This window comes from Gadus morhua, chromosome 23 (genome assembly GCF_902167405.1).
Source record: "Gadus morhua chromosome 23, gadMor3.0, whole genome shotgun sequence".
Classification (NCBI taxonomy): domain Eukaryota; kingdom Metazoa; phylum Chordata; class Actinopteri; order Gadiformes; family Gadidae; genus Gadus; species Gadus morhua.
The window spans coordinates 22,038,360-22,053,359 of NC_044070.1; the positions used below are offsets into that span (position 1 = coordinate 22,038,360).

Consider the following 15,000-nt stretch of genomic DNA (forward strand, 5'->3'; position numbering starts at 1 on the left):
TCCCCCCCCCCCCCCCCCCCCCCCCCCCCCCCCCCCCTCGTTTCACCCCAAGCCTCCCTGTTGCCGTCTCCTTGGAAACACCTCTTCATTTAGAAAATAATTGAGAGAGTGCTGACTGCAATGAACCCTGAATGTATTTGTCAGCGAGTTGGTTAGCTTTTTCTTCACCCCCCCACTGCCCCCTCCACAGACACACACACACACACACACACACACACACACACACACACACACACACACACACACACACACACACAACACACACACACACACACACACACACACACACACACACACACACACAAACCCGTCTATTTGAGTTGATGCAATCATACTTTCCACCTCTTTGTCTGGGTGGAAAACTTCTGAAGCAGTACAATCTCCTGGGTGAACAAAGAGGATTAAGGAAGATTACTAAAGCACTCTTCCTTCTTTCGCCTGAGGAAATGAAGGGATTCTTTTTTTCCCTTTCTCTTCTCCTGATGCGTCTGGTATCAGCACAAACTAGCATCTAGCGTCTCGCCCAGAAGAAACACTACTTGCGTTTTCTCCCCTAATACCATTAACGTGTTAGTTCCCTCTCTTATCGACCGCGTGTTGATGGATGGACGATAAACGCGTCCGTTTCGGCGCTTAACTGACAGCTGTTCTGAGTTCCTCTCTTCTGACAGTCGAGTCACCCTCAGACGATCGTCCATTAATTACTGTTTTTTTAATTACCGACCAGCTACAAGGTTAGAGCACTTCGGCAGTTGGGAAGTCTACTGATTGACTGACAAAGTGACAGTTATTTTCCATTGATCCAAGATGGAGGGGGAGGGGGGAGGGGGGGGGGCTGGATCTGTGAACTCTGCAGACGTTTCCATCTGTCGGCTCCTTCCTTCCGTCAAACCCTTTGAAATCCCAGATCAGCAGAGAAATTAGCCTACTTTAGAAGCTAAGGGGACTGGGGGTTGTGTCTGTGTGTGTGTGTGTGTGTGTGTGTGTGTGTGTGTGTGTGTGTGTGTGTGTGTGTGTGTGTTTGTGATTATCTGTGTGTGCTGTGCGTCAGCATGTATATGCGTGTCTGCGATGGAAGTTATGGAGGGAGAATTACGTCACCATCAGACCAGATTCTTCAGCATTTCTTTCTATCTCGTGATCCACAGTGGGGATGGAAAAATATGGGAGAGTCAATGTATAAACATCATATAAATTGATGTGTATTTAAGTAGTGTATAAGTGCCGTCGATTGCTGGATACTTGAGTAGGAAAAAGTGCTTACGGCCAGAAACGCTGGCTAGTATTCTGTCAGATTTTGCAGACCATGTGATTCGAAGTAAATCCATAGCAGTCAGGAAGATGCAAATGTGTAGGGGTGAGTGGTTCACTTCAACGCATCATCATTTAGCTGATATTTAGCAATATCTCAGAAGACTGTGGACGCAAGACAAGCTAAATGTCCTTTTTGCCTGCGCTGATGAATCGATCCCATAACTCATTTCGAACACGTCCTAGGGTTATTCTATATACAGATCGTAGCGAAGCAATGCAGAGTACCAATGTATTGATTACATCCTTGCAGTCTACTGCTCATATTCCTGACTGGAGTGAACTTGAGTAACCTCGGAGCCAGAGATTTCGCAGGCATTCTCGAACCGTTCAATAAGGTTTGTGTACTGTGTATGGTGTATTCAGTGTGCACCACATGTTATATGTTCAATAGTGCTTGCATTATGTTATGGACAACCTTGTCGTGCGGGATTGACATTTCCTTTGTTTACTTCGAACAATTGTATTGGATGACACAAAGAGGGGATTTCGTTGGCGAGATGGAGTCGTTGATTTCAACAAAAAAGCCACTGAATTATGTCCTCCAAATGATTCTGGTGAATAGAGAAAGTCGGAGAGAGAGGAACAAAGAGGTACAGAAAGGAGAGAGAAAGAGAGAGCGTGAGAGAACAAGAGCGAGAGAGAACAAGAGAGAGCGAAACCGAGAGCCACAGCGAGAACAAGGGTGGGGAGGCTATATTATCCATTAACATGGAATTTAAAAGAGTTCGTCGCAGTCACCACTATCTCAAAATTAGATAATCGTGTGATTAAATTAATTCACAGATGGGGAATTATGTGTTATTGTTATCAGCACAATGCCGATGGGAATTCATGCGCCCGCACCTATGCGTTTGTGTTTTTTGTGCGTTTGTGTGTGTGTTTTGATAACAGTTAATGTGTGACGCTCGCGATACAAGTAACCTAACAGAGGCTTTGATTCAAAGCGCTTTGCTCAAGGGCCAACAGGTAGGCCGCAGGCAGCGGGGATCCAACCAAGGACCTCTCAGCGGGCCCCGCGCTAGAAGTCTCCCGCAACAAATCACTGAAGTTGAAAGCAAGCTGCCCTTGATGTGACTCAAACCGGCGACAACAACAACATCAACAACCCAAACACCACCGCAACGCAAGCACAGCGAAGGATAAGTTCATCAGCATCCTCGATTGACTCCACTCAAATATCACTCGCCGCATTTCGGCGGCGCTCATGTCTTCGCTCCTTCCCTCGCTCTTCCTCTTCTTCAGGGGCGACGAGGGGGGGGGGGGGGGGGGGGGGGGGGGGGGGGTGGGGGACGCGTTCTGCGCATCATTCTCTTTCTCTTTGAAACCGCTACGAGGCCGACGCCGTCGCAGATGCACCAATTACGATTTCATATCCATGATTGCGTCGGATTCTCCCCGGAGACCGGCAGCTGTCTCGCCGCCGTCGATTGGATTTAGTTAAGAGATATGAACCCTGTGACTGGAGGAATTGTACTTTTTTTATTGAGCTATTAAGCAACGCTGCCTTTGCTCTCCACGGTGTTGAAACGCACGCTGAAGCACGTGGCGATGAAGCGCCTGGCGGTGAAATTCCCTCGCTGGGCTGCGGTGCCGAGGCCTTTGAGTGCCGGGAGGTTCCAGGGGACGACGAGACGTTGCTGCCGGAGTTATGCTCCGGCAATCTAAAGTAGTGTCGGGTCCCGTGAACTACTCTGACTACTGCTGCTGCTGCTGAGCTCTGCACCTGCTTCACCTGAAACCACCCAAAACAACAGTCGGTAAAGAAGTTGCATCTCCCGGGAGGGGGGCAAGCAGAAAAAGCGAGGCTGGTTCAATATCAGTTGTTTTTGTAATGAATTTGAACCACTTGAATGGTGTCCTCACTGCATCACAGTACTTTTGTGATGCTCATGCGTTGATCCGATCAGACGTGCGTTGCTTTCAGCGGCGTGTCTTGAATGAGCTGGTTTGGGGATTCTTGCGCCAGGATGCGTGCATTGGGGATCTACTGGTTAAGGAGTTGGACTGGTTAACCGGACGGTGGCCGGTTCGAATCCCGACCGGTAGGCAGAAAGAAAACGTGGACGGGGGGGGGGGGGGGGGAGTAGTTTTGCAGCACTCTCCTACGTCCTCATCCACGGATGAGGTGCCCTTGAGCAAGGCACCAGAACCCCCACCTGCTCCACGGGCGCTTTGCTTCGGCCGACCACTGCTCCGGGTGGTCTGGGGACCCCCATGTGTTCACCGGCTCCCAGATGGGTTAAAAGCAGAGAAAATAATTCCCCCCAAAAAGCGACAATAAATGATATCTTAACCTCGCCTCACTTTTTAGAACATTTGGTCCGAGCCTAAAAACCCTACACTTTAGAACCAGCGGAGATATCGCAAGGATCTATTCAAACTAAGGCAGAGGCGGAAAAATGACGGCCTCTTGATGTGCCTCAATGAACCATAGCGCTAGAACTATATAGTCCAGTCTTCGGGGAAAGGTTTCCAAAGTGCAGAGATCTGTGAACGACCAATATGTTCGCCGGCTCGAAGCCTATCCTGTGGCTTGAAAAATTAAAGATGCAATAGCAAGACAGCCCGTTCATAAGAGCTATTCCCATTTTGTCTGGAAATGAAAGGCATTCTACAAAACCCACGGTGGAAAGAATCCATGTATTTCTCCAGTATTTTCATCAAGACGATATAAAATACCGTGAAGGAGGTACTCTGTAGGCAGAAATGATCTCAGTCATTACCACTCACCAGGATCACCTGACCCATTACTGTACCTGGAAGATCATGTGTTAGCATTTATGACGTTATGTGCATGTGTGTGTGTGTGTGTGTGTGTGTGTGTGTGTGTGTGTGTGTGTGTGTGTGTGTGTGTGTATGTGTGTGTGTGTGTGTGTGTGTGTGTGTGTGTGTGAGAGTATGTGTTTGTGCCTGTATGAATGTGTGTGACTGTATGAATGTGTGTGTGTGTCTGTGTGTTTGTGTGTGTGTGTGTGTGTGTGTGTGTGTGTGTGTGTGTGTGTGTGAGAGAGACTGAATGGATGTATGTGTGTATATGTGTGTGTGTGAGAGAGAGTATTGTTGGGTAATAAACTGTATTGTGTGTACGCAAGAGTCTGTTTGTTTATGTGCATGTATTTGTGTAAAGAGACAAATTGTGCTTATGAAAGAGGGTCTGTTTCTTTATGTGCATGATTCTGTCTGAAAAGATAGATGGTGTGTATGCAGGGGACTGTTCCTTCTGTGCATGTATTTGTGTAAAAAGATAGATTGGGTGTATGCAAGGGTCTGTTTCCTTATGTTCATGCATTTGTGTTAAAAGACAAATTGTGCAAAAGAACGAGAGTCTGCTTCTCTGTGTTTTTGTGCAGAGATGAACTGTCTGTGTGTCGGAGACAGCGAGAGAGACAGACCTTGGGTTTGTGTGTGTGCCGTTCCTTGTACGTGTAAACTATCTTGTGATGGACTGTGTGTGTGTGTGTGTGTGTGTGTGTGTGTATGTGAATATGTGTGTGTGTGTCTGTATGTCTGTGCGTGCGTGCTTGCGTGTGTTTGTGCATGCGTATACGATGTGCATCTGTATGTGTATACGATGTGTATGTGTATGTGTGTGTGCGTGTACGTGCACGTGTGCATGCGGTTGCCCAGCTGTGAGTAGATCAAGCGGCTCCTCTATTAATCCCCCGACTGAAAAGCGACCCTTCTGTGATGGCGGGAGGCTACGCCGGGGGAGAGAGGGAGACGAGGGGCATCAGAAGATAAAGTGTGTGTGTGTGTGTGTGTGTGTGGTGGGGGGGGGGGGGGGGGGGTTAATGCAACGTCTCCACCAGACAGAGGACCCCGTCCACGACCCAGCGTGAACACAACGTCCTCACTGATCATCTCCATAGTCGCACCATTCATCCACTAACACGTCGCTCGTTGACCCTTTGTGTTGTACAAGAGAGCCTTGGAGGAAGACCCCAACGATTTGAGAGGGCGCTCAAGCCTTGATTGGCCGGTCGGTTTGAAGGGGCGGAACGGGAAGCTCGACGGACCAATGGCTGATATCGAACCCAAAAACGGTTTGCAAAACGGATGTGAGGGAGCTCAACTGGTGAAAGCAACACAACTGGGAGTTAATGCTCGTCTGGGATTTATCAATTAAAGCAATTATTAGTTGTTTTTAAAGAGATTATCCTAGATTTATGTCATTAGGGGATTAGGTTACTTTACTGTTGCGACAGTGATATATTGTTTCTCTGTCTTCTGAGAAATGTACTTATTTCAAGGCGCTTTGGATAAAAGCGTCTGCTAAATGCCCTGAATATAGATGCAAATGTTAGGGGTGCCTAGCTACAATGATGCCTAAAAGAGGTAGCCATCACAGGTTCAAACCCTAAACGACAAAACAACCCTGGCCCCCCCTTCCCCATACTCAACCATTCTCCTTAAACAACCATCATCTCTTCGCATTCAACCCAAAGTTCTTGGTGTCTTGGTTTGAGGACGGGGGCAAGGCGGGAAACAGCAGCAGCAGCAGCAGCAGCAGCTGCAGCAGCAGCAGCAGTAGCAGCAGCAGCAGCAGCAGCAGCAACAGCAGCAGCAGCCTCTGTGTGTACGTTAATGCAGGGGGACGCTGGACTGCTGCGTGGAGGAGAAAGCACCTGGCCCCGGCTCTCAATCACACCCTTATACCCGCCGCTGCATCCCCGCCCGCCGCCGCTGAATTATAATGCGGCGGAAGCTGCAGACTCAGCTCGCAGGCAGCAAACAAGACTCCCTCTATGCGTGTCCAAATACATACAGCAGAGAGAGAGGGAGAGGGAGGGGGGGGGGGAGAGGGGGGAAGGGAGAGGGAGGGGGGGAGAGGGAGGGGGGGGAGAGGGAGGGGGGGGAGAGAGAGAGAGAGAGAGAGAGAGAGAGAGAGGGGGGCGAGGAAGGGGGGGAGAGGGAAGGGAGAGAGGGAGGGAGAGGGAGAGAGGGGGGGCGAGGGAGAGAGGGGGGAGAGAGGGAGAGAGAGAGAGTGGGGGCGAGGAAGAGGGGGGGAGAGAGAGGGAGAAAGGGGAGGAAGAGAGGGAGAGAGAGGGAGGGAGAGGGAGAGAGGGGGAGCGAGAGAGAGGAAGAGAGGGGGGGAGAGAGAGAGAGAGTGGGGGGAGGAGAGAGAAGGAGAAAAGGAGAGAGAGAGAGTGGGGGGAGGAAGAGAGGGGGAGGAGAGAGAAGGAGAAAGGGAGAGAGAGAGAGAGGGGGGGAGAGAGCGAGGGATGAGGAGGAGAGAGAGAGAGATAGTACACAACCAAGGCTGTGTGTGAGAAAAGTTTTCTTTTTTTAATGCTCTGCTGCCTCGCCCTTCTTCAAACTGGGCTTGTCTCCCATTGCACCGTTCTGCAGAAACAGAAACCGTGTCGTTCCGCATCCGTCAATTACTGTGTTTACCATGGTACGAACGAGCGCTCTTACCCAAACCCCATTATGTGGGGCATGGGGTCCATCCCTCTTGGCTTATTTTAGCTCTGAAATTGAATTCCCCATTCCACTCTGACTACGTTCGCTAAATAGACGAATACAACATGAATTCTCAGAGAAGCGAGAACTCGTAAATATCCGGGAAGCTTGTGCAGGCGGCAAATGATAGGCTGAGATCACGCTGTCAGTCCACGATGTGCTTCGCCCCCCCGGACGCAGTGAAAATACTCATCAATGCGTCCGCGTTCGCTGTTTATCGACGTGTTTATGCTTTAGACGAGGGTAATGTTGTCTCCGAAGAGCCATGTGCCGCTCCATAAACCATTGTACACACACTCACACACATGGTAGTTTAGAGAGACACACACACGGACAAACACACACAATACAAACATGATGATAAATATAATCGTCACATGCGGACACATATGTTCACACATACGCTTAGATGCACATACACACACACACACATACACACACACACACACACACACACACAGGCAGTACACACACACACACACACACACACACACACACACACACACACACACACACACACACACACACACACACACACACAGACAGAAAAGCAATGAAGCACTTACTTTGTCTTTTATCTCTCATGTGAGCCATATGAATCACTGTTGTACACGTTTGCACACAATCACACACAAACCCACAAAAGCACACACAGCACGCACAGAAACACACACCACACACACAAACAAACACGTCTCCATCAAATGAAACTTCCACTTCCATATATCTTCCACTCGGGGAGCTCTATTAACATTTAATAGGGCCGGCGTCGTGAACAAAAGATAGATTTTCCAAACACTCTCAACAGATACATAGCCCGTTGTGTTTCCCCCCCCCCCCCCCCCCCCCCCCCCCCCCCCCCCCCCCTCTCTCTCGCTTTCTCTTTTCGCTGCCCATCTAAAAGGTAGGGAAAAAAACTAAAGTGTGACACAACAGCGGCCTTCTGAAAAGCACGGCGGCAGTTATGACCCAGAAAGGCTGCGTGATCAACTACATCGCCTCGCGCTGGGAAACACGTAGCTCTCCTGCGGTTGCATTAGCTTTTATGACCGCAGACACACACACGGTTATCACCGACAACCACTATGTGCCTGCTGCCCGCCCCGGCCAGGGAGAACAACACCAACACACGCCGGCCATTTTAGAACTGAAAAGCCTTCTCTCTCCATTGTTTCCTAACCCATGTGTTTATGGGAACGGGGGTTGATGATAACCCAACCACAAAGATGGCAGGGATATAGAAAATGGCCTCCACTTTCCTCCACACACACAAACACAGACCCACAGACACACACAAACACACACTTACACAAACACACACTTACACAGACAGACACACACACACACACACACACACACACACACACACACACACACACACACACACACACACACACACACACACACACACACACACACACACACACACACACACACACACAAATCTAAGTTTGATCTGATTTCCCAGAGCCAGGTGGGTGCGGTGGAACAAACCTGTCTTGGGGTCGACGGAGAAGTATGGCTGTCCCTGTAGGATACTGTAGACGATCCGGGCGCTGTTGCCGTAGGTGGGGTCGTCTGCGTCGGTGGCCGTTATCTGAATCACCGAGGTCCCTGAGCGGACAGAGAGACAGCAGCGTTAGGAGATTTACGACCCTGCAATGATACATCTGTGTTACAGTGAAGGTTTTATTCAAAACAGTTCATTGAGTCAACGTCGTGGATCTGTTGTGAATGGTAGAGTTTAAAAGTAGGAATTATCGCAAGAAAATGTAAAACCATGACTCATCCTGAGAGCTATCTAGAATCAATGCTCAATTAAACTAGAGTGGTCTTACAATGAAACGAACCACAAATGAATTGGCCATTACATTAATGTGCATCCATGTGTATTACAACGGCTTTGTCACATCAGGGGTATCCGTTTTCAGTACATCAGGAAACCCACGGTATGACAGATACACCATTGTCTGCACAACACAGCCACTGATGAACGAGTGAAACGGCAGCAAATGCGTGGATATCTCTCCTTCTCATCCCGCTCATCCTGTTTGGTGTGCGGCGGTGCACACCACACACAAACGCACACACACACACACACACAGACACACACACACACACACACACACACACACACACACACACACACACACAGGCAAACCCACACACAAACACAGGCAAACCCACACAGACACACAAACAGACACACACAGGCACACACACACACACACACACACACACACACACACACACACACACACACACACACACACACACACACACACACACACACACACACACACACACAGGCAAACACACACACAAACACAGGCAAACCCACACGCAAACACAGGCAAACCCACACAGACACACAAACAGACACAAACAGACACACACACACACACACACACACACACACACACACACACACACACACACACACACACACACACACACACACACACACACACACACACACACACAGGCACACAGACACACACACAAACACAGTATTTTTCTCTTTTCATTACCAGTCCAGTCCCCATACATCATCCTATCCTTGCCGCCCCCGTCCCCTCCCATCCCCGTCCATCACCCCACACTGCCTTCCATCCATCCGCTGCCACTGCGCCGTGTTGACTTATCGCCAGGGGCAGCACACATAATGCACTTCTAAAAAGTCAAGGCTGGCATTCTGAAATAGGATTACGCATGGGGCACCCTCTTCATTCTCTCCCCCCTGTACGGAAATAAAAAGTACCCCGGCACTCTGACAAAGGCGCGATTACTTTTTATGGGACCCAGTCAGCACGGAGAGTCCTAGGCCACCGCGCAGGGTTTGGGGCGTTAAGTCCTGCCTTGTTGCCGTTGCACTTTCACTTTGTTAAGGAGAAGTAGTGTTTTGGAAAGAATAGCTGTTGTTATTCTCGGAGGTGATTCTTAATGAGTTGCAGGAGTTATTTTTTGAAAAATATATTTTTTTCACCTGATAACCCCAAAGGTTTTCCCTTTTGCACTTCAAACACATTTTTTAGTTTTACATATCTCCATATTTAAATGTGCAAGCAAGTAGGAAAAAGCTAAGCTGCTCATATCAAGGCACAATAGATTGATGAACTCTGTTTGGCGTGTCAAATGTCAGAAGTAATTTTCCTTTGAAAAATGTATTTGAAAGGCAGACGGGACGTTTGCAAAAAAAAAATCGAAACGGATTTTGTTCTCCGAAGAGCACCCTAAATCTGTCTTGATAACCACTCATCTAAAAGCGTGTGAGTGAGTGTTTTCCCCAAAAAGAGTAACCTCCACTTGAAATCGTACCTGTGCCTGGTTGAAATTGTACCCGTGTCTGTCTAATCAATTTCAAGACCGAAGAAAAGAACATCACAGGCAATTAGCCGCCACCTAGCCAGACAGCTGGTCCGCCCGGCGGGCTTGGAAGCCTCGCTATCGACTAACGCTCGGGGATTAGTGTTCTGGCGGCCGTCGGGGAGAGGGCAGGAGGGTGGTTCTGGGGTAGCAGTGGGTCGGCTGCTGCTGCCGGGGCTGAGACAGTTTCCTTCGTGGGAACGACCTGAATCTGACCGCGAACGCAGAGCAAAATGAAGCTAGCCGACATGTGGAAGCTTAGCGTGTTGCTGACCGAAAGTGAAGGCGGCGGGGGAAGACGGGGATTAAAATAGTTCAAACTAGTGAGTGTCAATGTCATGGAAGCATCAAAACAGTCAAACTTTACTTCGATGTTTATAAATTTGTGCTAGCTCCCTGGATTATTTTGCAATTTTTTTATCGAATTCTCCCATGTTAGCCCTTTGTGAAAGGCGCTCAAAGAATAAAGTTAATATTATGATAATTATCTAGTTCCCAGGAGGAGAACTTGTTAAACTATTTTCTGCATTTCGCTTTGAAACGTACAACCAAGATGGCAAAACATTACAACCCCGCCCCCCCCCCCCCCCCCCAAACGGAGCTAGCCAATGAGGCTAATTCCTAAACTAAGGCTCATCGCTGTTCCCGCTCTGAGTTTGATGGCCGAGCAGACAGCAGGTAGTTAGGGCTGCTGCAGACATGACAGCGCGGACACCCCGGCCGAAGAGGAATTACTTTAATAAGCGTTTGTAAAAGGAGGAGAAAGAAGGGAGAAAACCCTAATTATCTTCCCCTTCACAGCCTTTCACTTCCCCTGGGTCATCACTGGTGATGGATAACGTCTGGGAAAGAAATGCAGAAGTTTGCAGGTGACCCCCGTTAAGGAGCTGAATGAGTGTTCTGGTTAGTTGCGAGCGAACAACACGTCGATATGGTAGATTAGGCGTTACGTGGAACACGTACTAGCCGGTTAATTACCCGCCAAAGGCACATGATGTCTGCAGATAATGTACAGGTCTTAAAAAAAATAGGATATACACACACGCATATAGGGGGTGAGGGTGGCGGGTGTGTCGTTAGGATGTAGTTAGTTCGACTCCTAGCCGAAAGGTTCTTGGTTCAAACCCCAATAGCCCTTGCCTACCTTTATTGAATGCACCTGAACCTTAATAACATTAAGTTGATTTGGTTAAAAACAATCTACCAAATGGCGAAATAGCAGATAAAATCAAGCCCTGTTTACTGACTAAGACCGGTGATGCTGACCGCCAAAGTCGCACATTGATGACTACGCCGGCTGCATCTGGCGAGTATTAAGTCTTTATAAAGAGGGGGCCTAAAGGTCTGTTGAGGTTTGTGTATTTAATCAATTTTTGTGGATCCGCATCTTTTTGCTTCCAGAAACGGTTAACTTGTTCACTTCCTTATTCAATTGAGGCCATTAAGTCCCTGCATTCGTATCCACAAGTTATGCATTAAGTCGAGGTCAACAGAAACAGGGAAAACGCTTGCTCCAGACAGGACGCTGCCAGCACTCTGAAACACTATCCTCCATATATCCCAGGTTTAATCAGCCTTAATCAGATGTTTAGCTCAACGTGGGGCCAACGCACATATGTTTTCATAAGAACCCTTCTGAAAACCGCAAAGCGTGATGCTATGGAGGCCATCGCCCTCGCAACACGCACAAGTACTCCCAATTCAACGGACCGTGAAAAGAGGAGCTTTTGTTCAGCAGGCCTAAAACAGAATGATAGGAGACAGAAAGGGAACATGAATAGTGCAGAAAGGAGCTGGCTTTGCTCACAGGAAGAAGGGTACACCATGAGTAACACTCTCTAGAGGACTTGGATTGAGGCCTTCCCTTCAGTCTGTGATGAAAGACAGAATCCAGCGTTTGACGGCCGTAGTTCCAGAGGGACACTATATATATATATATATATGTGTATAAAAATGTATATATATATATAGATATAAATATATATATATACCTGCCCAACTGGGGGGAACCATCACCGAACAAGGAAATAATACAAGGGAATAAAATGGACATAACTAGCTTGCTTAAGAACACAATTCCCTAGAAGACCTTCCCGTAGAGAGGACATTTTCACGATGGAGATTTATGTGTTCCTGTGATCCTGATTCTCAATGATATATTGCACGGGTTTAAGGCCCATCGGGTGGTTTTGCGAGAATGGTTTCACACACATGAAGAGACAATGGCTCTTACGGAGATATCCCCACTTTATCGTCGGGCCGTTGAGCTAATAAAGAACGACTAAATGCTATAAATGACATCGAATGAAACAGCAGCACAACAGGAAACGGATAGCTCTCAGCTTACAATGGACAAAAACACAACGTAAACCAAAGCAGGCTCCATGCCCAAACCCAACACTGTAGAGCCAGGCGTTCCACCGCTGCCAACAGGAGGAATCAGCTTACTGGAAGTCAAGTTCAGAATGCCTTCGCAGCCTCACTCACCCACTTCAGACATCTCCGGCACCGACACTACAAAGGGTCCTTCTGGAAATTTGGGGGCATTGTCATTGATGTCTTGTACTTTGATGATGAATTCCGATTTTGGTTCCAGCGCTTCCTCCGTGTAGCGGTCCAGAGCCTGAGCGTGGAGAACGTAGTGCGACTTCCTCTCCCGATCCAGGCTCTTCGCAGCGTGAATATCTCCCGTGACTTCGTCGATGATAAAAATAGTCCCCGCGCCTTCGCCGCTCAAGATATACCTGACGGAGCCGTCGCCTTTGTCTGAGTTGGAGTGGAGCTGTGGGAGGAGAGAAGAGACACAATCAGAGGGGAAGGAATCGCAGGGAAAAAACACAAAGCAAGGCCCCGTAATGGGTTCATGACCGCTATGCACATCGTACGGTGGTTACAGGCCAAGGGGTTGTCAGCGTCTCAGGTGAACAGAACCATGCTGTGTTCTGTACACCCCGCGATCGGGCAGCCAGGAGAGAGCAGGGAAAGTGCACGAGGAAGAACAGACAGCCGCAGACAGCTTAGACACCCCATGTGATGGTGTGTTTCTTGCCGGGCGTACATTGAATACCGGTCTATTCTCAGTAAAGCGGTTTGGACAAATCTTCTTATTTCCACTCTCCCTTAAAGGTTGGTGGAATACGGGAATGTGGAAAGGCTGATTTATGTTTCTGCGTTAAGGCCTCCATGGGCACCATGCCGTAGGACTGTACACCTGTGATGTGGTGGTTGTAGTTCTACGTCGCTACGTTTAGTTACATTTTCAAAGAGCTGTACGTTAGCTAACATCGGCCACTTTTGGCTCTAGAGAACCCCGGCGCTATTCGATGCACAAGTACAAATCTTTAGAGTCTGTCGTAAATGAAGAGGATTGGAAGGTCGCACCAGCTAGTATTCAGCCTCATCTTCTGCACGGGGGATGCCTCCATTCCGTTTGCGTCATGGGAAAAGTATGTGTGGAATGTGTACATTCAACAGAGACAAACACGATGGGTTGGGCTGTGGTTTGGACTGGAGTCAAATCAAAATGAGTAAATAATAAATGATACGAGTAAACACACGCTGTGAAATAATGAGGAATATTCTCCGCACATCAACAGTGCCCTCACTTGTCAATGAATCTGCAGACCTATCAGTTCAGCACCACGGGAGAGCGGACAGCTCCGTTCCTCCACCGCACAAGGCCTGCAAACTATAGAGATTAATTCTACAGGAAATCATTCCAAAGGAACAGTTCTCCTGTGTCTACCTCCCGGAACACACCGCATCCGTCTAGCTGGTATCGCCAGCGATGTAACACTGCAAAGTGTACCAATTTTCTCTCTCGAAAGTCTCCCCGCATCAAGATCATCTGACAAGGATTTTCTATTTTTATGCGTAGTGCATTGATCCACTTCCACTCATTTAGTAATTAATTGGTCCTTACGCTCGTATCTTTGAAATTAATACAAATGCATTATGTTTTGTGCTGCTTTTAATCAAATCGGGAGAATAACAAAAGGAAGCCAAAGAAGAGAAAAAAAAGACAGTTGTTCCGCCGTAAGAGATACGAACAAGATAGCAAACACTGTGACAAGCTTTGAATTTTCAAAACTCAAGGGAATTCATTTTCACAAAATAGCTGCATTCCTACATCAAGACACTTTGTGTACGTTCCCATGGAGATGCATGGGAGATGCGTGGTTGTCATCGTGCATGGCTGAGGGCTCTGATGCCTATGATGTAGTGGTTGACGCATTCACGTGTACGGTACGCAGCAGTCAGCAAAGAAACCCTGACAGGAACAACACCCAGTTCTCCACGGTACCTTAATTAGCTCAATTAGTACGGCAGCACATTGTTCATTTATCCATGTATTCACTCCTCCTGTTGCACATCCTTGCGTTCCCACATCCATGCATGCCCACACCCTTGCATGCCCACATCCATGCATGCCCACATCCTTGCATGCCCACATCCATGCATGCCCACATCCATGTATGCACTCATTCATGCATTCACTCTCTTTAATTCATCCATTGAATCCCTTATCCATGCACTCAGTAATGAATGCATTAATTTACCCATGCACTCATTCAAACGTTCACTCATTATAATGAGTCATTTTAATGAGCTTGCTCCTAGTTCCTGGGCTATTATTTGGCTGATACAGGGATCAGACTTACACTTGAAGCACTTTGCAATCAGAGCCCTGTCTGACTTTAACATGCAAGAAATTAAAGACTTGAACATGCTTATTAGTCAAATGGGCAGAACACTGAAACAGAAACAACAACACAAATTAGACTGAAGACACGACCCCAGTAAATATACAGCCGCAAGCACACGCTCACGCACACACACACAAGACCCCAGTAAATA

General features: G+C 48.0%; 1 protein-coding gene across 2 annotated transcripts in view; it reads right to left on the reverse strand.

The window, feature by feature from the left end:
* Positions 1-15,000, reverse strand: part of LOC115537458 (cadherin-18) — a gene marked incomplete in the record, with an annotated part of 98,702 nt that overhangs the window by 34,666 nt on the left and 49,036 nt on the right. For both annotated transcript variants that reach the window (XM_030349410.1, XM_030349409.1), the window contains 2 exon segments: positions 8,272-8,391; positions 12,631-12,925. In XM_030349410.1, the coding sequence (XP_030205270.1) occupies positions 8,272-8,391; positions 12,631-12,925 (415 nt within the window).